We start from the raw sequence: 26,254 nt of genomic DNA, 5'->3' as shown, positions 1-26,254 counted from the left end.
ACCCACCAAAGCAAACAAACAACCCACCAAAGCAAACAAACAACCCACCAAAGCAAACAAACAACCCACCAAAGCAAACAAACAACCCACCAAAGCAAACAAACAACCCACCAAAGCAAACAAACAACCCACCAAAGCAAACAAACAACCCACCAAAGCAAACAAACAACCCACCAAAGCAAACAAACAACCCACCAAAGCAAACAAACAACCCACCAAAGCAAACAAACAACCCACCAAAGCAAACAAACAACCCACCAAAGCAAACAAACAACCCACCAAAGCAAACAAACAACCCACCAAAGCAAACAAACAACCCACCAAAGCAAACAAACAACCCACCAAAGCAAACAAACAACCCACCAAAGCAAACAAACAACCCACCAAAGCAAACAAACAACCCACCAAAGCAAACAAACAACCCACCAAAGCAAACAAACAACCCACCAAAGCAAACAAACAACCCACCAAAGCAAACAAACAACCCACCAAAGCAAACAAGAAAACCCCAACTCCTTTAGTGTTATGTCAACATCTCAGAATAAGGCTTTTTATCATGCTGCAAGGTGGCTAATGTAAATGGTCCAGAACACTTTTAGCCCTGGCAAAATACTGTGTAATTTATTTCATCTGACAGAGATGCAAGTTGTTACATTTCAGTAATAACCAGTACTGCAAGAACCCCTTGCAGAGTTTCAGCAGACTGAGAGGCTGGACAGGTTGCTTTTGGTTTCTTCTAAGACAAGATTACTTTGTTTTCTGCCTTGGCCCCTTGCAGTAGCAACATGCTCTTAATGTTCAGCCTTATGTAGAGCAAGAAGTATTTGTGCTGATTGAGGAAGAGCTTTGCTGCCCACTTCTAAGTTCTTCTAAGTTCTTCTTCTAAGTCTCTGCTGACTAGGTAGTGTGTGCTAAAGTAATGCTTCTCAATCTCCATAATCTCAGTAATTTTTTTTTTTTCATATGAGCAGGGAGGATCTGGGCTTTTTTGGCCTGTTCTGTTTTTGAAGAATTCTCTATTTCACTTTCGTACCTAAACAATCTTTTATTTTTCTGATGTCAGTTTCTCTTCCCTGACTTAAAGGAACACCTGTCCAAACAAAGGCCATGGGTTTTTCTCTTCAAAGAAGTTATATGGCACTATTTTGCTGATGTCTTTCTTCAGGAAAGTAAACATCACAATTTTGAAGGTTTTTTGTCACATCTTTGTCCATAGTAGCCTTTGTCCTCATTACAGTGCCAAAGTGATCTTCTGATTTCGTGCCAGGCACTTCTAGGTTCTTGATCCATATTTTATGGACTATATGGAATATGTTGGTAGAAAGGGATTAATGGTGAAAAGATTATGAAGGCAACTAGTATCCAGTCACTGCTTTTGGGACCTATACAGCCATTGCTGGCAAGGGAGCTTCCCTACATGCTATTTCTAAATGAGTACAATTCACTCTGTAGGAACAGTCTTCACTAAAGGCTTAGGGAATTTTTACAGTGAAGATAAATAGTACCATGATATTAAAAGGCGTATTAGATATGTTGAATCAGTTCTTCAGCAGTTCCTAGCATATGATCATGTGTTTCCATTTCTCCCTACAAGGCCTTCCTACCAATGCCCCAGCATGTTCTGTGAAACACCAATGGTGCACCACATTCGTCGTTTTGTTCATGGGCAAGGCTGTGTGCAAATTGTGTTAAAGGAGTTGGATTCCCCAGTCCCTGGATACCAGCACACCATTCTCACTTATTCCTGGTGTAGACTGTGCAAACAGGTAAGGATGTGGATTTAAGGATCATTGCTATTTCAATAGCCTGGCCTTGTATGGAAAAGCAGCATGTTTGAGAAAGTACTCTTCCCTGGAGCTATGGCTAAACTAGCAAAAAACACGTTAGTGATACAGATGTTCTCCAGTATTTTTAAATTCCTCATATAGAGTTAGAACTGTTGAGAGTGAAATATCTGGTTTGAGGTAGTCATGTTGGAAAGCATCAGACCTGGCTCTGAGAGGACAGGTTTAAGTGGAGGTGATATACAACTGGAAACTAGTTTCTGACACATGGAAAAAATGGAGTTGCCCTCTTAGAGGTGAAGAGTATGGTCCTTTCTCTGCAGTGAATCAGTATGAGTATCAAGAGAATGTGTGTATGGGGAAGGGCAAACACTGAGACCTACTGGCTTAGTAGCTGGCTAAAATCACTTGGTATTCTTTGAACTGCTATGGGCTGGACAGCCTGCATTGTGTCAATGTGATGTCTAGACTTGTTTTAGTAGTCATAGAGTCATAGAATGGTTTCAGCTGTTGTTAGAAATAAAGGGTATCTTCATTAGAGGAACAATAAATTGCTTTGAAAAAACACAAGTTAGAAAGAGTGTATGTTATCTGAAACTTGCTCTGTAATTTAGCTAAGAAAACATTGCCAACTGGATACTCATCCTTAACTAAACTTTATAAAACTTAAGAACCTTCAAAGAGATGAGAATAAAACTTTTAATTTAAAAAGATTGATACACACGCAAAACATTTCAATTATCCATGTGGATGACTCAGCTGACCTACTTATGCTGGCTTAAACATGGGTGTTGGATTTAAAGATACCTGGAGGGAGTTAACATAATGGCTGAAGGCAAGCCCTATGCTGTTGTGTATACACCTGTTCTACAACTTTTTAATTCTGCGTGGTCATGTAAATGCTAACATGTTTGTGGCTATTAAGTATGTATAAAGCAGTGGCTACTCTAAGCTTGCAAGCACTGCTAAAGTTGAAATACACTGCAGAACAATAACAATTTATTAGTAGCTGAAGAATCACTAGAAAAAAGGTATATGATGAGACTGCTGCTGACTGGGTTGCTGCAAATGCCTCTGCAGAGGAATAGCATCCCCTTTATAAGGTTCTGTCAAGGATATGTTTCCCCTCCCCTAACTTAGCACTTGTCATCATCAATTAGCAGTTGCTGTTTATCCGATTTATTGTAACTGTGTTGGCTTTTGCTTTGCATAAATGCTGTTTTTGTTGTTGTTTAGTATGTTCCAGGGTTGTGGGTGCTCCTGGCACTAGAAATACTAGATTGTTGTCTAGGTTATCCTGTCCTTGATCTTGGTTGAAGGATGGTAATAAAACTTTCCATCTTCCAGGTGACACCAGTTGTTCCCCTTTCCAATGACTCTTGGTCTATGTCTTTTGCAAAATACCTTGAGCTGAGATTCTATGGGCACCAGTACACTCGAAGGGCCAATGCAGAGCCTTGTGGTCATTCCATTCACCATGACTATCACCAGTATTTTTCCTATAATCAGATGGTGGCTTCTTTCAGGTGAGGTCTATTCCTAAAAACTTCATTCTCTCTAGTACTGTGTGAAGCATGTAGCTCCAATAAGAATTCATCAGGTCTGTCCCTCACTTGGAGCACAGCATGGGATACCATAACTGCACTATGGCCATAAGTGGAGGGTTGTGTGCTGGCTTGCAGCGGCCTTGGTGTGTGCCATCACTGTCCTGAATGGGGTAGACAGTGTTCCTGAGAATGGAAGGTTCTAGTTCATGATGCAGAAGGGAAACGCTTTTCCCTGTTTAATCTCAAAAAACTACCAGAATTTTGATTTTGGAACATGATCTGTGGTTTTACTTCTTGCCTTGGAGATAAATGCACAGATTGTTATTTGTCCTGGTTTGAGCCAGGATGAAGCCAGTTTTTCTTTAGCTGATTTTTTTTTTTATTTCAGTGAGCTTTCTTCAAGCTCTCAAGGTTGTGCCTTTGCTCTGCTGGCTCAGACACTACGGGGGGTCTGTGGTCCCCCCCCCCCCCCGTGGGAGGCTGGGTTAGACGAACAGCAAAACTGGCCAGAGATATTCCATTCCATATATCTACGTAGGCTCGGGGGAAGGTCGGAGATGACAGAAGAAAACTTCCTTCCTTCCTGCTTTGCTCTCTCGCCGCTTCGCCTTGCCTGTCTATCTGCCTTCCTTTTTCTCTCTTTTCCTCTTTCTTTTGTTCGTGGCCGGCGTCTGGGACCCCCCGTAGTGTCTGAGCCAGCAGAGCAAAGGCACAACCTTGAGAGCCCAGCAATTACAAAAACATTCCAGTGTCTTATCAACCTAGCAGAACACGCAGTTGCTAGTTGAAGAAAGCTCACTGAAATAAAAAAAAAAATCAGCTAAAGAAAAACTGGCTTCATCCTGGCTCAAACCAGGACATTATTGCAACTAAAAGTAACTGAAGCCCTGGACATGTTGGCAGTGGTTACAAACCCATTATGTGGGAAGAGTTTTGTTAATACCTGTTGTATTGCATTTTCAGCTACTCTCCAATCCGGCTACTTGAAGTATGTGTCCCACTCCCCAAGATCTACATCAAACGGCAAGCTCCATCAAAGATAACTATTTTGCAGGATCTCAAGGATTTCTCTCAAAAGTAAGCTTTTTTTTTTTTTAATGCCTTCCTCTGCTTATTTGTATCTTGGGTTTTACTAGCAGAATACAAAACTGTTTTTGCTAGTATAGATAAGACTTGGTAAATAATTAATTGAAAAGTAATATTTTTAAACACAATCATATGTGCCTATGCTTCTAAAGGAGGGGTGATACTGAGATCTTCGTTACCTTTACCTGCTTGGTCTGTACTGCTCTCTCTTTTTCGTCTGGTGGCAATTCAGCTTAAATATAGCCAGTAGAAACTAAGATTCTTGTGCTCTCCATCCCTGAATGTTGCACTGAGTGCAGTGTGATCTGTGAGTGATACAGCATTTTTCTGAATTATGTTGCCAAGTAGCCACTGAAAAGTTGACTGTCAGCTGGTGTCTGAAGTGTTGCCTTTTCTTAGAAAATGCCTTCTCAAGCACAGCTGAAGTATTTCTAATTCTTTCTTCTAATACTAAAAAGAGAACAGAGGAGGTGGTCCTAGAAGGCTCTAAAAATTACACATAACACTTTGTACCCATACCCTAACATTCTTTTTTGGAAGATCTGATCAGGTTTAAATCCTGCCTTCAACCCATAAAAACTGCAAAGGCATTGCTCAGATTTGTTGTCCAAACATTACATTTTCATTGTATTGGTTATATGGCAACTAAACTCTCTGGTGTGTAAAATACATTACCTATGTTAGCTATTGAATGTGATAACACCAGACAGTCTGGTACCTTCTTGTAGTCTAAGGTAAATTACTGTAAGCATAGACACCTTCTAAATGTAGGAATAAAAAGTGGGAGAATAAAAAGTGGGAGACAGGCTTGATGGTAACTGTATTGAATTCAACCTGACTGCTGTTCTGCCTGATGTCAGCATTCCTGTATGGCTGATGTCTCTCTGAAAAACCTGAATTCAGAACCTGTGGAGCTTAGTTAAGAACTGAAATGAGAGTTATTCACCCTCGCTGTCTCTGACCCTTCTGGGGCAGGTGTAGCTTGCATTCCTAAATTCTTCCTAGACACAGATGACACAGGAGTTCCCCTCTGCTAGTGACGTGTTTGTGACCTTTGTTTTGCTCTCTAACTTTTGCTCTAACTTTCACTGCTAAGATTAAGTTGTGAAGAGAGGGACATCAGTGTATGTAACTCCTGGGTTTCTGCAATACTAATTAGTTTTTTCCAAATTACCCTCTAAATCCAGTGGGGTAGCCTACTCTGGAGAAGACTGTCGTATATAATCTTTTGTATTCTTAAACGCATTCAGACTTCTATTAAAGAATATTGAAAATATTCCAGGTAGTCACAGCTTAACTCTTTGCATCCCTCTTGACAGAGTGTCACAGGTATATCTTGCTGTTGATGATCGCCTTGCTTCTCTGAAGACGGATACTTTCAGTAAAACAAGAGAAGAGAAGATGGAAGACCTCTTTGCTCAAAAGGAGGTAATGGACTATTTCTGCATCAGCAGACCAGAGGCTGCAAAGTCTGTGGAAAAGCCAGTCACATCTGGTGTCATCTCTGGGTGCAGAAGACTGACAGTTTTTCTTTTGGCAGATGGAAGAGGGGGAGTTTCAAAACTGGACTGAGAAAATCCAAGCAAGGCTGCTTTCATCATCATTAGATGCACCTCAACAGCTGCAATCTGTTTTTGACTCTCTGATAGCTAAGAAGCAAGGACTTTGTGAGATGCTACAAGCCTGGAATAATAGGTAAGAGGACAGATGTTAGAATAATAAACAACAACGATACTGTCATGGTTATAATAGGGAGGAGGTTCTTGCACAACTTGCATCTGAGAGGAGAAGGTGTCATTTGAATAAAGGTGGAAAAGGGAACCATAGGGAAGTAAGTAACTGAGCAAAATTACCTCAGAGGTGAAGAAAATGTTCAGGTTTTGGCCATTTGAAACAGCTTTGGCACATGTTAGCAAACATCTGAGCTTGCAATAAAGACGTCTGGCTATATTCCAGTATGGAGAAATTCTGTAACTTGTGCCTTCTGTAGCTAGTACCTATAACCTATCTTTTGATAACTTTTCTTTGGGTTCTTTTTGTGGTTTAGTTTGTTTTGTTTTTAAGATTGCAGGATCTCTTCCAACAAGAGAAAGGGAGAAAACGCCCATCGGTTCCACCTAGTCCTGGGAGACTGAGGCAAGGTGAAGAAAGCAAGGTATGAGTAGCAGGCTAGAAGCCAATTAAACATTTCTTTTTCTTCTGGGACAACACAATAGTCTTAAAACTGGCTTCAGTTCACTTAATTAACTTGTTTCACTGCGTCATGTAGCTTTCATCTGTAAAAGCTTTTACTGCATGTGAGTATAGGTATTTTTTCCTAAAGATGTGACCTAAAAGCCATATTACACAGAAGACAAGTCTGAATAGGATTTGATTTATTTTTTTGTGGTGTTTTTGTAGTCCAAATACTGACAACAGAGAGCTGTATTAATTGTCAGGTTTACATCAAGCTATAGGAAAGAGTTAATCTCCTTGGATGCTAAATTGTTGCTCATCAAGTTTTTCCTTTGTGAAAAAGAAAAGGCAAAAATTACCAGATGAGGCAGAACAGAGAGCACAGGAAGCCTGATAATGAATCTGTAGATTCTGTGATGTGTCCTGTGGGAACTGCCTGGGGCTGCGGGGTGTATAAATGATTTTTGGACTGCTGCTTTGAGAGCTCTGTCTAAGGGTACAGTTGACAGCATGCTGAATAACTGCCCTTTGGAGAGCTGGTACTCTGAGAAAATGTCCAGACTGCAAGGCAGTGTGATATAAGCATCATACGGAGAGGATGAATTCCCAGTAGCTCTGACTGGGGGAAGCCCAAGAGACTCTGGGTTTGCTCTGCTGCATCCTTTCCACTTAGCATATTTGTTAGATACAAAAACACACTCAACCTTCATCTAGCAACAAGTAGGTTTATATAAAAGAAGAGCATAGTCTTGAAAGTGGTATGTAGAGATGATAACAGTCATAAGCACCTTTGTGAAGCTGGGTTGCTGTTGCCTTGTCTTTTTCATGTGGTGGCAGTTACAGTGACAGTGCAGTGGGTGGGAGTGCTCTGTTGTGATGATCTTCTTTTCCAAGAACCTTCCACAGAGGAAGTGATAAGAGCTATAAATAGCTTGGTATTGATATTGGTGTTTGTTATTCTGCCTAGATCAGCAGTATAGATGCTTCCCCACGCAATGCTTCTCCAGGACTGCAAAATGGAGAGAAAGGTCTGTTGTTTAATCATTTATTTTTCTTAAGCTACCAAAAGAAGCTTGCTATAACCCTCTCTCTGACATACTATGGGAGTCTTTATCAAATTTGGTAATTTGGAGAAACTGTGAATTCCCATCCTGTCAGATGGGAATAAGCCAATTTCTAGCTTACTGTTATAGAAAGCAAAGTCTGCTTCTAATCTGAAGCTGAATTGCCAATGTTACTAAATTGGCTAGCAAGAGTTTTCCTTTGAACTTGAGCTTAAAAACTTTCAGAGGCTTTCTAAATAACTGAATATCTACATCAAATCTGGGGGATGCCTCTCTCCTCTTCTGTGAAGTGGGTTTGTGTGCTGAGACCTCTTACCTGTGAGGCAAACTGAGAGCTTGTGGGAACTGAAGGTAGTAGTACAAGTGCATGCAAGTGCTAGAGGTTGTGCTACATTGGTCAGCTTGCCCATTCCTTTGCTCTGGGTGGCCTTATCTGCTTTCTACTTATAAACTTCTTGAAAGTAGATACTGGTGATAGCTTGGTCTCGGAACAGGGAATGTCACTTCTGACAGTCATGTTAAATGCTTTTTTCTGTCCTTAACTGTGCTTGTCCTTTCAGAGGATCGTTTCCTGACTACTTTATCAAGTCAGAGCTCCACAGGTTCCACCCATCTTCAGTTGCCCAGCCCTCCAGAGGTTGTATCGGAGCATATGACTGGTGCCAGCACGCTGTCTGAACAGGATACAACAAGCAGCTCAGAAGGTACAGTTCAGTTGTGATCTTGTGTTCTTTCTCTTCCTGATTTGTGGCAAGTATGTGAGATACATGTAGAAAATGGCCAATCTGTTAATTCTGTGATCTGCAACCTTCCTTCTGAATTTACGGCTTGAAGTTTGATACTGTGATGCAAATTTAACTTCCCTCTCTTCCAGATGTGTTTGATGGACACTCACTGGGATCTACAGACAGCCAGGTGAAGGAGAAGTCTACTATGAAAGCTATTTTGGCTAACTTTTTACCTGGAAACAATTATAACCCCATCCCATTTCCCTTGTAAGTACTGTATAATATAAATGATGTACAAAATTAGCCACCCGGTTGAATTGCAAACACAGCCATGCATGCTTCCTTTGCTCAGTATATAATTTAAGTCCTCATTTGGGTTTGTCTCTGAATAAGCTATAGAACTTCCTCAAGGCAAGAAGTTTTCTGTGTCCCTTCTAGGTGTTAGTAGGTTCCTCCTTTTCTTTCATAATGATCACCCCTTGTTTACACGCATGATCAGTTTCTCCTCCTCCTAGCAGACATGCCTCCTCCCAGCTCTTGTGAGGGAGGAGAAGGAGTGGAGGAGAGGGAGAGAAAGGTGCCTTCTAACTTGATGGCTGCAGGGAGGGAGCAGAAATGTCCTTCCTTACTGAAACTTACTAAAGCTGTATGCCTGACTCTTGTTTTTGCTTCCAGACCTCTTCCAAGGGTTGGACTCAAATTGTCATTGTCTGGGTGTAGGTCAGGTTCAATGGCTACTGCATGTGCCCTCAAGTCCCCTTCCCATGTGAAAATGGGCAGGCTGGAAAGTCTTTTGGCTACTTGGTCTGTGTGCTTTGTAGTGTTTCTTGTTTGATGTGAGCCTAACGTTTGGCAGCTGGAGTTTAACTTCTGAATCCTACCCCCAGGGTAGTAGCGGAGGCTGTGGGCTAATGAGATTAAAGTTAAATCACTGTCTTACAGATCAGTGAGAGAAAATCTTACAGAAGCCCAGGAAACTTTGGAGAATTTTCTGTGCTGAAACTGCTTGTTCAGAAGAGTCCAGGTTTATCCTGTAAATTCACTCTGCAGGCTGTGTTTTAGGACAGTCAAAACAAAGGAAGGTTTTAGTGCCTAGAAACATTGGCTGTTAAACAGAAATAGACTCCTACTCTAACTTGAAGCGAGTTTTCTGATAAAAGCAGCTTGCTTGAAGTGATAACTGCCCTAACACTTTACCATGTAGATTTAACCACATAGCTATGTAAGTATCTACTGGGAGAAGCTGATCTGGGGAGCTTTGGTTCCATGCTGAGACTTGTGGCTTGTGCCTGGGAGTGCAGTGATGAGATCTGAGTTTTGGTTAAAACTTAACCTTTTCTTTCCACAAACTTGAATGATCTGCTAACAGTCTCTGTTGTGTTCATTTAGTGACCCAGATAAGCACTACCTAATGTATGAGCATGAACGTGTGCCTATTGCTGTCTGCGAGAAGGAACCAAGCTCCATCATAGCTTTTGCTCTGAGGTACTGGTGTGATTTTGCTGTTCATCTGACACATGACTTTTGCAGCTTTGTGCAAGGAATATTTAAATCCTAATTGTAGGGAACAAGCATGACAGAATTTCTTCACTCAGCTGTGTTGAGAATTTCTGCCAGAGCTTATTACAGTTATTAAATACGTTACTAATTTATCATTTATTTTAACATTATCCAATATTATTTATTATTTTAATAGTTATTATTTAAATATAAAATTATTATTATTAAACTTATTATTAAGTTCTCTCCTTTTACTGCTGAGATATGGAAAGTAGGTTTTACAAGTTGTAACTGTTTTTTTGGCTTTTCTTGCTGAACTCTGGTACAGAAAAATGAAATTAGCTATGTAGTGTTCCCTGTAATGTGATATTGTAGAGAAAAAATCCTACTGCATTTTGCTCAACTCACTAGCCTGGCAGAAGTGCAACTGGGCTAGGGAACAAGAGATGGGTGTTCATACTGCAGTCTGTCCCCTGCCTGCCTTTGCTTCTAGCAGCTTTTGCTACTACTTGGTTCTCCAGACCAGCTGCTTCAGTAAATCTTAGAGTTTTCATGTCACAAGGCAGCAGACTTTTAAGGAAGTGTGTTCTTAAATTGTGGGAGAGGGAGAAACAAGGGGGAATTTTTCCTGCAGTATGATTTAGAGTAGTTTTTGTTCTAAGGGACCTAAGTTCTAATTGTAAGAAAAATAGATTGAGAGGTTTTTGTTTCCTGTGGTTGTCTCTGAACTGACTCTTTGGGGTGGTGTCACAGAGTCTCCCAGAGAATGGCTGACTGTTTTTATTAACTTATTTTTCTTTCCCCTTCAGTTGCAAGGAGTACAGAAATGCTCTGGATGATTTGTCTAAAGCATCTCTGAAGAACAGTTCTGAAGAAGGACTACAACCAAACAGGTTATATGCAGGAACTACGTAGAAAGAAGGCACAGTGACTGCAGTGAATAAGCCAAAGCAAGAATTGGGAAGAAGGCTCAAAATACATCTCTGTTAGGATCTCTGCTTTCTGATGGAATGTCACACATTCCATGTAACTGACACATACTTACAGTATCTGAGTTTCCATTTCATGCTGAGGACTATGCTGACTCCATCACCTGATCCCTTGCTTGTGGTAGGGATTACTGGGTCTGCTTACCTTTCTATGGTGATGGATGAACTGGTGCTGTGGAGCCCTGAGATGTTTTTCTCAGGGAGGTGGAGGAAGACAGCTTTGGAGAGTTCCACACCATTCTAACTTCAGACTGTATCCGCTTCCCTTCGCAGTACTTATTTCTAGGCATGCAGGAGAAAGAAATGTACAGGAGTAAAGTAACAGTGTCTCAAGTTGCAGTGTTTTTTGGCCTTATGACTTTTTTTTTCTTTCTCCTTTCAGCATGTCAGACAGCAAACCAAAAAGCTGTAGCCCCGTCCGCCTGCCTGAGGCTAATGTGGGTCCATCAAATCGCAGTGCAGAAACCGAGCAGTGTAAGACCGTTTTTTCCAACATCATATCCATGATGCTAATCTCAGTTGAGACTTCAGTCTGCTTAACTTTCATAAGAGCTAGAACCTGGGTTAAGTTAGAGAGTTGAAAATGTCACTAGTCTTAGGGTTAACTTGATATAGAACATGGTGGGGAAGGTTTGATGTTTGGGTTTTTTTGGTGTGGGGCTTTTTTTTATGTCTGTGTCCGTGACGGTTTCCTCTGATTCTTATGAGATCAAGTTATCATTCCTGATTTAGTATGTTATCATGCAGTGGACCTTGAGTTTGAACTTGCATCTAGACCGTTCAATGGGGTATGAAGCCCACAAGGTGTTCTGACATATTTTGGCATTGCCTTCTTTCATCAAAAGATGAAAATTAAAATATTTTGAAATGGGGAAGTGAAGATCTTATTATGTCACAGACACTCACACTTGATTTGTGTTTTCACATGTTTCCAAAATGCTACTTAGAACACTAAATCAGCTAACCTGATGAACCTTGATTGCCTGAAAAATAGCAAATGAGTTACAGTTGAATGACATAATTCAGTTAGAAAAATGAATGGAGAATGCTTATGTGACTAATGTTTTTATTAAACTGCCTGGGACATGACAAGGCCAACTTCTTTATTCCTTTTCACTGTAGCAAAGAAACCATCTGGTGTTTTGTCTTTCTTCCGTGGCACGGGCGGAAAGAGCCCGGACCTATCTTCCCAGAAGAAAGAGACCTTACGTGGTGCTGACAGTGCCTACTACCAGGTTGGACAGATGGGCAAAGAGGGAGCAGAAAACCAAGGAACAGAACCTCAAGGTACAAGACTGTTTAATCCATTTTCTCTCTTGGACTGTTACTTCTCCCAAGCCTCATTCATACTTATGAAACCCAGAATACACTCCTGCCCATACTTTTTCAACAGTCCAAGATTTCTAAGCATGCATTGAAAACTAATTATTTTAGCATCAAAAGTAGGTTTCTCCTAAAGACACTGTTGTGCTTTATGAGAAGGGAATTAGTCTTTCCAACCCTGCTAACTGTAGAGACATTGAATTGTCTGGGTTTGAATGGCTTTGGATTGAGTTGACTCTAAGTAAGTAGCTTAGTCTCTTCCTTGCTTCCTGTTTAATTTTCATTATTTTAGCTTATGGAAGATGAATGAATAGAAAATTAAGAGGAAGCTTGTATTTGGGTGTCCCACGAACAGCAGTGCCCTTCTAACATGCTTATTTTATATATCATACTATTATAGCTGTATCTCTAATTCCATATGTATAGTTTCATCTGTATTTTTGAAAAAAGGAAATACTTTTCTTGTAATGTGAATTTACAAGTAGTACTTCACGTGGCTTTCTCGATAATAATGAACAACCCTGACTGAATGAGCCCTTTATGCCCTCAGATGATGTAGATGGAGGAGATGGACAGAAGAAACAGCTGGTGAATCCCCATGTAGAACTCCGTGAGTAGTTGTAAATAGTAGCTTGAAGTCTTAACTGACAGAAGTCCTTCCTTCATGTAAATGTAATGGAAATCTTGAAGTTAGTAAGTATTTTGTTTTTGATTTAAGCAGGAAGGTAAAACAAATCAAGAACAGAGCAAAGCAGTTTTTACTTACTGTAATATCTCTCTGCTGCAAAAATGTACCATGAAACAGTTCTGGTTTTTTGTTTGTTTTTTGTTTGTTGTTTGTTTGTTTGTTTTGTTTTGTTTTTTTTTAAATTGATCTTTTGTCTGGACTCATTCCCATGGCATACACTGTGAGATAACCTGTAGGGGGTTGACTTTCCTCTGAGTTTTCCTTTTAAATCCTTTTGTTTTAAACTTAAGTAGAGTAGACATGAGGGAAGGATGTTTAATATTTTTAATATTCTTCTAGACAGTAGTATTTTTCTAGACACGAGTAAATCTGTCATCTCATGTAGTCAGTGAGTAGTGCATACTGTTAGTGAGGAAGATCTTTTTTTCCAGAGTTTTCAGATGCAAATGCCAAGTTCTACTGCCGGATTTATTACGCTGGCGAGTTTCACAAGATGCGTGAAGTGATACTAGGGAGCAGTGAAGAGGACTTCATCCGATCCCTTTCTCACTCTATGCCCTGGCAAGCACGAGGTGGCAAATCTGGGGCTGCATTCTATGTGACTGAGGGTAACTACAGCTTATTCCTCCTTTGTAATTAGAGGGTATTATTTGGGGATGCCAGTGGTTAGTGTGTCATTTAATTTCTGATTACCTCTAGCCAGAGGGTTGCTGACTGAAGTGGCCACTCAGAATGGAAAGTAAAGTGATAGTTCTGTCATCTTCAGTATCGGATGATTTGTCTCTCTGTACATGCAGGAGAACAAAATGCGGTTCTGTTTCTCAGTAGTAGCAGCTAGGGAGGCCAGCTGAACAGCAGGATTGTACTCTCTCAAGCAAGCTTCAGAAACAAACTCTTGAGTATAATTCAAGAAAAACTGTTATTGAACAAGACACAGTGTTTCTTACAATCCCACATGCTATAGTTGATTTACAGGATTTAAGTTTTTTTTTAAACTCTGGTGGATTCTAGACCCCTTATTAAAATAAGTCTTGAATGAAAGGGTCAGTAGAATGATTCTGTTGTCTTTATAAGAAGCCCATATATCTGAGGTAAATCTAACTTTGGCAGTCTCTTCTCCCTGATTTGCTAGAAAGCTGAAATCCAGAAAGGCTGAAATTCAGAATGTATGAAGTAAAAAAGTTTCTAGAAATGAGCCAAGGATTTAAAGTAATTGTAGTCCTTGATTTTTTCAAGCCATTGCAGCTGTGTGACAGTCCTAAAAAACTTGCAAAGAACACATAATTTACTGTGTGTAACCCTTTTGCATCTGTCTGATGTTAACAGATGATAGATTCATCTTGAAGCAGATGCCTCGTCTGGAAGTCCAATCGTTCCTTGACTTTGCTCCACACTACTTCACTTACATCATTAATGCAGTTCAGCAGAAGGTATTAAAAAAAAAGTGCTCTGTATTTTACAGACTAGTAAGGGTTGCCATTAATCCCTTTCATTTAAGTACAAGAGAATGTTGCAGGGTATGACCTGTACTAATAATGTGTTTTTAAGATGAAAGTGGGAATTTTGATAGAGCTTCTAAGCTGTAATACACAATCAGAACAGTGGCACCTCTAGTATTTGAATGCTGATTGCCTGTACACAGAGATTTTAGCTCATGTCTCCTCTTCATCAGAAACCCACAGCACTGGCCAAAATCCTTGGGGTATATCGAATTGGATATAAAAATTCTCAAAACAACACTGAGAAGAAGCTGGATCTGCTTGTCATGGAGAACCTTTTCTATGGCAGGAAAATGGCTCAGGTAAGAACTAAATGTTCTATTCCTTTGCAGTGCAGTTCTGACTGAGAGCAAGAGTAGGGTTACCAGTAGCTGTCTGGTAACTTTCAACTTTGCATGTGCTGTTTATATCTAGCACTGCTCAAAGGTGACAGTTTGTGCCTGTTTCCTTGTTGGTGGTCCTCAGTAACTTGATGCCTGTATTGGTGAGTACAGATAGCTGAGTTCAGGCTTAAGGTTTTGGAGTGTTATTTGTCCTGGTGTCTCCAGTGTCTGAGAGAAAGCATTGCTAAACTAATTAGGAAAATATGAAACCTTTTTACAAAGCTTTTAAAATAACTAACTGGTATTACAGACTGATTTGTTTAGAAGGAGAGCCTCACCAACGGAGACAGTGAGCTACTGTGTAGAGTGGGGGAGTTTAATAACGTTTTGAATCTGCTGTTGTCTCTCTGAACCACTTGTGTGGGACAAGATTTGCAGTTCAGTATTGCCCTTAGTAAAGGAAAAGCAACCTTTATGAGGGAGTAGAATGAAGACCTTAAAATGACTGGGGGAAAATTCTCTTCAAGTACAGAGTTGATGCTGAAAAGGAAGTTCAAACAAATGTCTCTTCCAAAACTAGATAGTATCAATTCTTTCTTCCATCCCTCCCAGTGTCTGACCCCAAACGGGATGTTTGTGGGAGGAGGTGAACTCAAGAAATTCTGTATGTAAAGGATGTGGGTTTTCTTTTTGATTGTCTGTTTTTGAAATAATGAGAGTGGTCAGGCACTGGAGCAGAGACCCGAAGAGACTGTGAACTGAAGACCTGAAGTATCATTAACAGGGCTTGAACAACCTTTTCTGACAGTACCTGCTTCAGGCAGGGCATTGGACTGGAGACCTCCAGAGATCCTTTCCAACCTAATGGTCTGTCTCTTGCCTTGCCAACAGATGTTAAATGGTGCTTCATGCAAGACCCACCTCCCTCTTCAGTGGCTTTACTTTGTCAGCATCTGTAGAGTCTAGCTGGAAAACTGACTTAAGCCATACAGTATAAAAATAAGGACACCCTTTACCCCTTAAATTAGGATAAATATTGATAAAATGACTTGCCTAAAGTTATTGAGGTTGATAAAGCTTTCATGTAGGCTTTTACATACTGATCTCCACTCAGGAAATTTTAATTTTTTAGTACAAAAACGTTTTGTTAACTGTCTTCCTTCTGCAGAGAAGGAAAGAGTTGCCCTGCTGTGCAGCCTTCTTGAACACTGCAGTTAGGTATGTTGAAGTCTTGAACCTCACAGAACAATGGAACAAAATAGTGCTGTTCTTCATTCGCAGGTTTTTGATCTGAAGGGCTCTCTCCGGAATAGAAATGTTAAAACAGACACAGGCAAGGAAAGCTGTGATGTAGTCCTGCTGGATGAGAACCTTCTGAAGATGGTCCGGGACAATCCTTTGTACATCCGTTCCCATTGCAAGGCTGTGCTGAGAGCTTCTATACACAGTGATTCCCAGTTCCTCTCCAGCCACCTTATCATTGATTATTCCCTTCTGGTGGGTCGTGATGATACCAACAATGAGCTGGTTGTTGGGATCATTGGTAAGTTGTCTTTTCCATTTTCTTGCTTTCTTTTGGGTTAGTTGTTTATAATACTCTTAGAACTGTGCCTCCACCAGGGAGATGTGTGTCAGGAAAGCTTTTCTTCAATGGAAGTTCTTCTGGCTATGGAAGCCTACTGCTTTCTTGTGTTTTCTGAGGGAAGCACATACATTTTAGAGCAGCATTACTTGGCTTATAGCAGATATGACATTTTTGTGTTTGGATTTTTAATTTTTTTTATTTATTGCAACAGACTATATTCGCACTTTTACGTGGGACAAAAAGCTTGAAATGGTGGTGAAATCAACTGGCATCTTGGGAGGACAAGGTAAGTCCAGAATAAAAACACAACTTTGGGTTATGTTTTCTCGTTACCTGGAAACTTCCAATAACTACACTAATAAAGCCATAACATCTCCACCATGCAGATTTGTAACACTACATTAAGTTGTGCAGAACAGGGGCAGGAATAATGAGTTTCAGAAAAGTTCATACATTAATCTGCCTCATGAGTGACCCTTCAAGTACTATAATTCCTGGGAATGAGGTAAAGGTCATCTATTTAGTAGAATGTTCCTTTCTGTTTTTTAGTTACCAGCTACTTGCATACAAAATTAGTCATCCATACAGAGATACATGGCAAAAAACCTTACTGCCTTGTTTCAGAAGCTGTGTTCTGAGTCCAGAAAACTGGATATACTCTAAGCTGTTAGTGTGGAGGAATCCTTATCAAATGATTAACTACTGCCTGTTTTCTGAGGATCTGAGGAGTTCCTTTTTTGGAAGCATGTAGAATACCTTTTGTGCAGCATTGTCTAGTGTTGGCTGCATGTTAGTAAGGGGGCTGGAAAAAGAAGGGAAGTGAAACACTTGATATACCATTGCTAAGGTGTCTGGAGAAGATAAGAGAATGTCCATAGAGTGAAATTTGTCATGGGAGAGATTTGCAACTCTGCTGGAAAACCTCAAAGACCTGTAAACACAAGAAGGGAAAAAGAAACAAACTCAACAGGGCTAGTGTACAAAAGCCTAGGTGGTTCCTCCAATTTAGGGTGTCTAAATTCAGTGTTAGGGATCCAGACCTTGATATGTCTTCTTTCATGTATGTTTAAAATAAGGATTAGGCAATAAAAGAGGCAGGTGATAATGCTTGGTGGTTCCCAGAACCTTCTGTGTACAGTATGCCCTCATGATTATGCTGTCTGGTGTTGTAATCTCATGTGACATCTGTCTGTACTGCAGCATACTCCAGTCCATTTCTAATTGCTCTTGACTCTTACACATTAGGGAAGATGCCAACTGTGGTCTCTCCAGAACTCTACCGGACCAGGTTCTGTGAAGCTATGGACAAGTATTTCCTGATGGTGCCAGACCATTGGACAGGACTGGGCTTGAATTGCTAAGATAAAGCCCGTACTGGGAAAGCACAAGAGGACAATGACATTACAGGCCACTCTCTTCCTGCAGCCTGTCCAGCAGTAAGCGAAAGGATTGCAGTTCCATGTCTACACTGACTTATGTGCATCATGTGGTGAAGTGTGAAATCTGCTCGTTGCACTTTAATCCTCTCTTGGAGGCTGATAAGCAAACCAGCCTCACTAAGCATCTAAGCTGAAAGGTACCACTGAACAGCATTGATGAGATGTTACCTCTGACAGCAGGGAATGTGATGTTATCTCTGTGTAAGAGAAGCAGATACTATCCAGTTCATGATGGTGTACAAGATCTCTGCAAGTCTTAGGCTGCCTAAGTGGTCTAGAGTATGACCAGCTTGTGTTTCTGTAGAGGATGTCTGGTACTGCAAATGTGAAATAAACCCCCCTCTCTGTGTATGGGTGGGTAAGCGAAGAATGAAGTTAATTCCTGAATACTGCTACTGTTGCAGTGGTCTGTTATTGACGTGTTTAGGACCCATGAATAACTTGTCCTGCGTATGCTCTGTAGCTTAATTTTTTCCTGGGTTCTGTAAACAGTAGTTTTTTTTAAGGGCAGCTCCACAGCTATAATGTCATATCACTTCATCTTTTAAGTTATATTACTGCAGTACAACTCTTTATCTGTCATAATTTCATTTTAGCTGAGTCTCATAAAAATGGGTAGTCAGTTATCAGCATACTGCAAAACCCAAAACATATCCCTTTAGTCCTAAACAGTACTCAGATCTGAATGCTGCCCAATCCCTGGAAACAAGTATCAAAAAAATATACCCTTTAATTTAACAGTACTCGATTAATTATAGTTATGAAACTAATAAACCCTTTCCTTAGTGGAAGACACTTGCAAGTTGCTAGGCAAAATGAAGTATACTGCCTCAGAGCGACAACTTTCTCCTTAATGAAACCATCATTCCTAGCACATCACTACAAATCCATTTCAGTTCCCTAGGACATTCAAACAATGCATTTACCTCATGGTGAAACTTTGCCAGGAGAAGGTTTTTCTTGGATTCGTTACATGCTGATGAGAATGAGTATCCAGATCTCATCACACTGTGCAACACCAATGGAAAACCTGTCTCTTCAGCAGTATTAGAAGACATTTTTTTGCACCACTGAGATGAATGTAATCATCTTTTTCTGTAAAAAGAAAAACCTGAACTAACAGGTATCTTGTATGATGGGTAAGATGTGCAGAGATCTGTGACTCTGTTATGATGATAAGCACTATTTTCCTTTTTTTTTTTTTCATTTTTACTGGTTTTGTAGGTGATGAATTTACTTTTTAGCTTCATATAGTATAGGCCAGTAAATAAGAGAGGTTTTTATGAATTTGAGAGGCAAGAATACTCTTCTTTGACTTCCAGTCTCTAATGGAAGGAATTCAATTGAACATGAAGTCTGGGACACATCTCTTTACCACTTGCTCATTCTAACCAGTTGCCTGGTAATACCATCTTAGTGAACTATGGATTGAAATCATAGTGAACTATGGATTGAAATGTGTTTTGTTCACTCCTCCCGTGTTCAGTATTGTCTTCTGCAGCAGATGTTGGTGGCTCTGTTATGGAGTGACAGCCAGGAAGCACTGAGAGAGGAAAATGACAGCAGTGAGAATTGAACTGTTGGCTTCAATAACAACCAGTGTGGCTCAGGTCTGAGCTGCCAGGAGGCCACAGTCATTTGTGTTGGAAGAAGTCTTCTCCACCCCATTGCAAAGCCCTACTGGGAATGAGAAAAGATGCTGACTTTGAAGCAGAAGAAATTAAAAATTTTCTCATTTCCCCATGTACAATGCAATAATAGTTTCTGGGGGTGCAGTGTTGAAAGCTGCAGTGATGTGTGCTATGGAAAGATGACACAGTACTACTTGTTTCCTCTGGCCCAGACCACAGTGCATCAGGTACAGATGACCACCTCTGGAACACATCTTGCTTCGTGTGTTGAAATGTACCCCCAGGATGACTAGTTGTCGTGATGAACTAGATGATACTAGTTGTGTGTGGGGCCTTGTGTAATGAGGAATTGACCAGTCTATCATCTTGATGCTCCTCTCACTTCTGTGGCTTCTACTTTCTTTGTCAATTGATACAAAAGAGTATATGTGATGCAGCCTAAATCTGTTCCAGTCTCAGTTAAAGTTTACATGTATTCTTCCTCCTTCCCCTCCTGAAGTTTACAGGGAAAAAACTTGACTTGCCTGACCAGCTAAGGTGACCCAACAGCAGCTGGTTATGTTATTTTCCATCTTTGTCAGTATGTGGATGGGTTGGTTGGGAATGAATATGGGCAGTATCATGGCATCTGTACTAGGCTAAGGTAGAGCTCTGATGTACTGGCCCTGTCTTGTCACCGGTAACCCTTACTCCACTGGTGTGTGGCTGTTTTATACTGCTCATCTTCCAGAGTCCCAAGCAGAAGGCTATAAAGCAGTGTGTTTATCTGACTGCAGATAATGTTCCCTTGTGCATGACAGCATGAGACTCTCAGTACTGTGAAAGAAGCTTCCACTGGCCAGCTGTTTTAGCCTGTGAACAGAGAGCCCAGACGTGTGAATTCTGACTGTCTTGGCCTGAAGTTCTTGTAGTTGGAGAGATTTGCAGGAGTGATCTTGAGTTGGCATCAACAAGTAACTTTGGGTCAGGATGTGGCTGATAGATTAGTCCTGACCAGAATGGAGTAAATATCAAACCACTGGTCACGGGTAGCATAGTATCAGCAGCACCAACTGGAATTGGGACATCTTTGGGTGCCATGTGACAAAGCTGTAAGCATTTCTAGTTGAAATCCCAGATCTGAACAGATCTTCTCAAACGTTCCCTGGAGTATTTTTATTTCTTTCTAACAGTGGCACTGATACATGTGTAAGCAAAGCCCAGTTGCAAACACAAAGACTGCATTTCTTCAGAGCTACACTGGTTCTTTTTCTTCTGTTGTTTGATCTGAGGCCTTGTGACAAATGTCTAAATCTTGTCCTAGTCAGAATTGATGACTTACTTTGAGTCATTGTGCCTTGTAGCGGCCCAGTGATGCATTCTGTCCCCCAAAAGCATGTGAGGAACTCTTGCTGATTAAGTAGCTCTGCTGGGCTCAGGGGAGTTACCTGTGGAATGGACTGTGCTCTGTGAGAATGACCAAAAACCAAATGAATTGCTCATAGCAGGTGGCCAGACTAATTGTTATTCAAAGCACTTAATGTACCATAATGTATGTATTTCTAATCTACTTTGGTTCAGCTGTATTTTATAGAATAGATGTACTAAATTATTTGAGAATAACTGCCTTTGACTACTTGGAGAATCAAAATGTAATGTATATTAATACAAATAAAGTGACTAAAATATACTGGAGTCTAACCCATGTGGTGGGGCAGGTAGGTCTCATAGCATCGCGTTTCCTTTACTAGAAGCTAAGGCCTCTGCTTAGTCTGCAGCAGCTGCTCTGTTGGAGGATGCCAGCTTTGCGTGCAGTCTAGGTGGGCTTGCCATCTCTCTGTACCTTTCAGCTCATGTCTTTTAATGGAGTGGGACCTCAGGGTAGCTCTTCAGGTTAGTGTCGGTAGAAGGTGCAAATAACCTTTTGTGCATTTTTCCTACCTTCTCCCCAGCTGTATTTCGGTGGAAAAAATCCAAGGAAGTCTAAAAGTTAATGGCGCATCCTGGTTGCTGCCTGTTAACCTGGTATATAGTAACCTCCTCTTAAAGCTAAAAGTGATGATGCGTGATTAGTTCTGGGAATAGAACTTATACAACTAAAAATCTAAACCATGAGGATTTTATCTGTACTATGTGCCATCACCACTTTTGCCAGGTGAGTTTGAGGTCTTTTATCTGCTGTTGTATGTAGGAAACTGCATCAGAAGCTGCCTACTGTGGAGGTGTGAGCAAGGCAAAAGGTGGGATACTTAATTCAGGGGCAGTGCTGCCTTATGCTGGTGTAAGGTTGAGTGGTGGGAATGGAGGGGCTTTCTGGCATGAAGTTGGTAAGTGTTATCAGACCAGCATTCATCTTACACTTAAAAGTGGGACTGTCACCAGTTGCGAACAAGATTTTGTGCTCTAAGCGAACTCCTTTTGGCCAGTACTGAAGCCATCAGTAATAGAAAATGAAATGTAATTCCCTGTGTTTTCCATTCATGTAACTGATGGTATGAGCTATTGGTCAACTTCACCCATTACCACCTTGATTAAGACAATACTACTATTAAAAAAAGAAAAAGAAAAAAGAAAAAAAAAATATCCAAAAGTTGGGATTCACTTTCTTAGTCTATGCTGTATATATCTCAGTTTGAGTCCTGTAGTGTTGTAACATGAAGATACACAAGCAGCAAGGAGTACTTCAGTTTTAGTGTGGAGGTTTTCGAGTCAGTGCAGACACAGAGTAACTTTGCACAGTAATTGGGAAACGTCAGGCCAATGACTTCTAGCACAGAGAGAAGACCAAGGGTGAAAGTATTTGGACTTGGAATGTCACTGTTATCAGATGCAAAGTTTCAGTTAAGTTATTTTTTTCCATTCCTGTTGCAAATGTAAATATTAAAATATTTTACATTTTTATGAGCTGATAAAAAAATATGGAACTTCCACAACTAATTAAACCTGAAGCATGTCAATCAAAACATTTTTTTCAACTTCAGGCTATAAAAAAATCAATACGCTGCTTGAAGCTTTTTGCTATTTTCTCTCATTCAATTTAATGCCTTTTAGCAGCAGTAGAGGCTAAAGAAGCTGAATGTGTCTTGGTAACTTTCTTGTTTTAATATGAGGCACAATAGGTAATCAGTTCAGTGACACTAAACAGCCATAGAAGTCCTTTTAGTTGAAGCAAAATAGCCTGCCAGAAATAAATTTAAAAGCCATTAGGCCTCCATGTGTACTATGCCACCTATCTTACAGCATACATGTATTCGGTGTTTTGTTATGTTTCCCTTTCTTAGTGCATGTGTAGTTACACAAAAAGGAAAAGTTACAAGGCCAGCCTCACAGCCTACTGCTTGTAATTTGAGATTTGGCAAGGCTGCCAATGTTTACTTAGTACCCTGGAAAATCCTAAACAACAGAGACCCTGAAGAGTTGCTCTTGCCCTGCTTTGAGTTGATTGAGATGTTTTGTGGCAGTCTGACAAAACCTCCAGGTCATCACACTTGTCCACCCAGTTGAACAGTCACAACTAGAGAGTGGTGCTAGGAAAGGAGTAAGGAATAAGGGATAATAAAGACTATCTGCAGCTATAATAAACACGATCTCCCTGCAGCTACAGGGAGAAGTGGAACAATCTTGGTCATACGATAGAGTAAAATTAAAATTTAATCTTGGGAGGAGAAGGGGGGGGATTAAGGAATAGTGGAACATTACTTGAAATCAAAGCATTAATTCATGTAATGTTTTTGGATTCATCTTCCACTTGGTTTATTGCTTGGCTATGTGAATTTGAAGGTTTTTCTTTCAAAATACGAAAACAAGTCCAAGTCAAAACAGTTGCTAAAATATAACTACAGTCTGTTATGAACCATGTTTGGCAGTGGAGGAGTATATTTCATATTTGTTGACCAATACATTCTTCATTGCATTTTGAGAAGATTTTTTTTTATTATGCTGGGTGGGCTTTGTGGTTTGGTGGCAGGTGTTTGTTTTTTGTTTTGTTGTTTTTTCAAAAAATATTTTGACTCCTGAGGAATGAAGCAATGCTGACACCTTCACAATTCTGTAGGAGAAAATTGAGGGATGTGGCTCTTCATTATGTTCTTACTTTAAAGTAGTGCTGCTCCAGAAGTGTATTGAAAAACCAGTTTAAACCCTTCATTAGTGAAAATTGGATCATGCAGTTAAGGTCTAATTCACATAGAGAACACTGGAGATAAAAAATACATGTAAAAGGTTTAATTTCTTTATTTGTATGGCTAGGAATAAAGGCAAGATTTTATTACTCACTGCATTTTCCCCAAGCTGCTTATTGAAAACTGTCAGAAATGGCAACTGGCAAAAAAAGTTTCCTTATGAAAACTTGCAAAACTTCTTAGAAACCTACATCATCTACAGCTTGCTCTCTTTTCGTCCTGAAGATCATTTTTTTTCCCATACACAACTATTAGGTCCCTAGCTTAGAAAGTTAAAGTGGATGCAAAGAGAGTTTCATGATACGAATTAAGTGTTAAAAATGAACTTTATTGATATTTGAGTTAAATCCTCTTCTAGACAGCCCAAATGAGTTTCAAAACCAGTAGCCCAGGCAAAATAAGTCAGTGTAGAGAATATTTTGATTAAGTAGTGTTTTGTTTTCATAGTACTTATCTATATGCGCCAAGTAACTAATTCAGAACATAGTGATAATGTAACTTTGTACAAAAAATTGAAGTATGAATAGAGCCATAGTAAAGCCAGAAAATTCTTAGGCTACCATCATCTTGCAGACCAGATTGCTGTGAAGCACTTTTTGTTTTGGTCCTACTACTGTTCCTGTTAGTAGAAATAAGAGAGAAACTGTATGTTAATAGGAATAAAGAAAAAACTCTACAAACGCCTCTACTAGGTTATTTTTTTATTAGCTTTTTAACACTAGAATCCTAGAGTATGTAACCATGACCTCATTCTCCAGGAAGAAGGTAGAAACTGAAGGTACAGTTAAACATGCAAAAACTGACCAAAACAGAGTTTGTTTTGAAGTCACAAAAATACCGCAATTTTTACTTTAGACAGAGTTTGAAGTTTGATTTGGATGTGGGAAGGCCTACTTTTTATTAAGAGGAGAATGTACTGCATTTATTTTTTTTCTCAGATTAATACACTGCAAAGCAACAGAAGCAACCCTGAACATGGGAGAAGCAGCACTGAATGTCTCAAAGGTTACTAGAATCTCTTTTTATTTCTTGCTGCCCTCTTTGTAGAATAAATTACTTGTAGATAACAATGTATTTACAAATTTATAGTACTCGCAGTACAGTGACCAGTCATGCCAAACTTAAACACACAGAGAGCAGGGGAAAAAAATCCATCTGATAAGCTCTCAGAAGCATTTTACTAAAAACATGAAATATTTCAATATTGAACTCCTAAATGCAGGAGACATTTTGTTGTCTTCTGTAATTTTTATCTATTGCGAAGCTATGAAAAATGTTATTCTGGAGTTGGAATTCTATTAAGATGTATGAGGAGACTTTGCAAATGTACAGTGTTTGTTATTAAATGTAAAAAGGCACTTTCTTTCCTGCTTACCTGAAGATAATATAAAAAACAAACAAAACCCCCAAAACATGTCTGCAAAGAAAAGTGGTAATACCAAAAGAGGTTAAATGTGTCCACAGAATACATTCATATTTTAAAAAGACAATAATGTTATGACCTAATAACTTAATCAGATGCTTCTGTGGCATAACCTAAATTGTGAAAGTCAATGAAACACTGAAGTCCTTGATTTTTTTTTTTTTTTTTAATTTTAAAAAAAGAAAATTAAAAAAAAGCAACCCTACAAAACAAACCAAAGAAACTCTAAGTTCTGTTCATCCAGGCACCACCACCGGTGCTAGAATATAGTAATCCACACAAGGGCAGGAGCAATGTAATTCAATAAACCTGTCCTGCTACCAGATCTTGATTGTATTTCTTAGCAATGAACTAGACAGTAATGCAATCCCAAAGCAGAATAATCACCAGGTAAAACTGTTTGTCTTTCAAACAGACAATCCCTCATTGTGTTTCTGCATTGCAGAGTGGTTTGAGTGCATATTCAGCCATAGGCTGAGTCCCACATTCAAGAAGTGTTTGAAAGGAGACAGAAAAATACAAGGAACTAATAACTGGGTAGGTAAAAGTGATACAGTCCACATTGCTGGTCAGCTCCAATGTGTGACTAGGAAGAAGGTACTTGGTGTATTGGAAGAGGGACATGCAGAATTCAGTTGCAGAAACACTGAATGGCTCCACCTAAACCAAATTGTTTTCATCTGCCCACAGTCTAAACAGAATTTGTACAGTCATATGCCCATGAACTCAAACTAGTTTTCATCTCTTTTGTCCTGTCATGAATGTAATCAACCTTGTATTTTCCTTTTGGTGTCTTCTGTATTCACAGCTTCAGAATATTTTGAATCGTAGTGACCTCCATTACCACTTAGAGTTCATCCTAGTGACAAGAAAATAAACAATCAAATTATTCTAAAAGTAAAAATAAACCCCAAGATTATTTGGGTTATTTTGGGGTGTTATTTAGTATTTCTCTGGGGTACTGATTTTTCAGCTGGAAAAACGTTTCTTAAATAGAATTCAGGGTACTTCTTAACAGCTGTATATTAATAACTCCTGAGTTAAAATGTCCACCCCAGTTTTGCATTAATCAGCCTCTGTAATTTGATGCCTGCTTTCTCAATCTAGTCTAAGGATTACACTTAAGGATACAGTGCATCTCAGCCAACTATCTTTAACGCATATTTGTAATTCTGCTAAGCCTTGCCATAACTGATGCTGCAACTGCAGCATTCCCTACTATATCTGTGGACATGGAGAACTGAGTTTGAATAAATTGTAGTAAACAAAACAAGAGTGGAACTAAAATGTATCTGGTCTTATTTGAGGAT

General features: G+C 39.7%; 2 protein-coding genes across 14 annotated transcripts in view; one reads left to right on the top strand and one right to left on the bottom strand.

The window, feature by feature from the left end:
• PIKFYVE (phosphoinositide kinase, FYVE-type zinc finger containing) overlaps window positions 1-26,254 on the top strand; it is a 72,433-nt gene that overhangs the window by 43,408 nt on the left and 2,771 nt on the right. For 9 of the 13 annotated variants that reach the window (XM_051622872.1, XM_051622871.1, XM_051622875.1 and 6 more), the window contains 21 exons: window positions 1,595-1,766; window positions 3,132-3,310; window positions 4,295-4,408; window positions 5,737-5,845; window positions 5,958-6,112; window positions 6,482-6,572; window positions 7,560-7,620; window positions 8,217-8,360; window positions 8,531-8,651; window positions 9,060-9,188; window positions 9,774-9,869; window positions 10,694-10,777; window positions 11,256-11,347; window positions 11,996-12,160; window positions 12,747-12,806; window positions 13,316-13,492; window positions 14,211-14,314; window positions 14,557-14,685; window positions 15,988-16,249; window positions 16,503-16,577; window positions 17,537-26,231. In XM_051622872.1, the coding sequence (XP_051478832.1) occupies window positions 1,595-1,766; window positions 3,132-3,310; window positions 4,295-4,408; window positions 5,737-5,845; window positions 5,958-6,112; window positions 6,482-6,572; window positions 7,560-7,620; window positions 8,217-8,360; window positions 8,531-8,651; window positions 9,060-9,188; window positions 9,774-9,869; window positions 10,694-10,777; window positions 11,256-11,347; window positions 11,996-12,160; window positions 12,747-12,806; window positions 13,316-13,492; window positions 14,211-14,314; window positions 14,557-14,685; window positions 15,988-16,249; window positions 16,503-16,577; window positions 17,537-17,652 (2,635 nt within the window). In that variant the 3' untranslated portion in view covers window positions 17,653-26,231. Of the gene's footprint in view, window positions 1-1,594; window positions 1,767-3,131; window positions 3,311-4,294; window positions 4,409-5,736; window positions 5,846-5,957; window positions 6,113-6,481; window positions 6,573-7,559; window positions 7,621-8,216; window positions 8,361-8,530; window positions 8,652-9,059; window positions 9,189-9,773; window positions 9,870-10,693; window positions 10,778-11,255; window positions 11,348-11,995; window positions 12,161-12,746; window positions 12,807-13,315; window positions 13,493-14,210; window positions 14,315-14,556; window positions 14,686-15,987; window positions 16,250-16,502; window positions 16,578-17,536; window positions 26,232-26,254 lie in introns of those variants that run through there. The other 4 variants (XM_051622877.1, XM_051622879.1, XM_051622876.1 and 1 more) reach the window with 2 other exon arrangements.
• DNAJC10 (DnaJ heat shock protein family (Hsp40) member C10) overlaps window positions 23,829-26,254 on the bottom strand; it is a 23,708-nt gene continuing 21,282 nt past the window's right edge. Inside the window, exon 23 of the mRNA XM_051622888.1 lies at window positions 23,829-25,803. Coding sequence (XP_051478848.1) covers window positions 25,792-25,803 — 12 coding nt within the window. The 3' untranslated portion in view covers window positions 23,829-25,791. The remainder of the gene's footprint in view (window positions 25,804-26,254) is intronic.

This window comes from Apus apus, chromosome 6, assembly GCF_020740795.1.
Source record: "Apus apus isolate bApuApu2 chromosome 6, bApuApu2.pri.cur, whole genome shotgun sequence".
In the NCBI taxonomy this organism is placed as follows: Eukaryota; Metazoa; Chordata; class Aves; order Apodiformes; family Apodidae; genus Apus; species Apus apus.
Note: the sequence above shows the minus strand (reverse complement) of the source record. Positions and strands in the feature narration are given on the sequence as shown.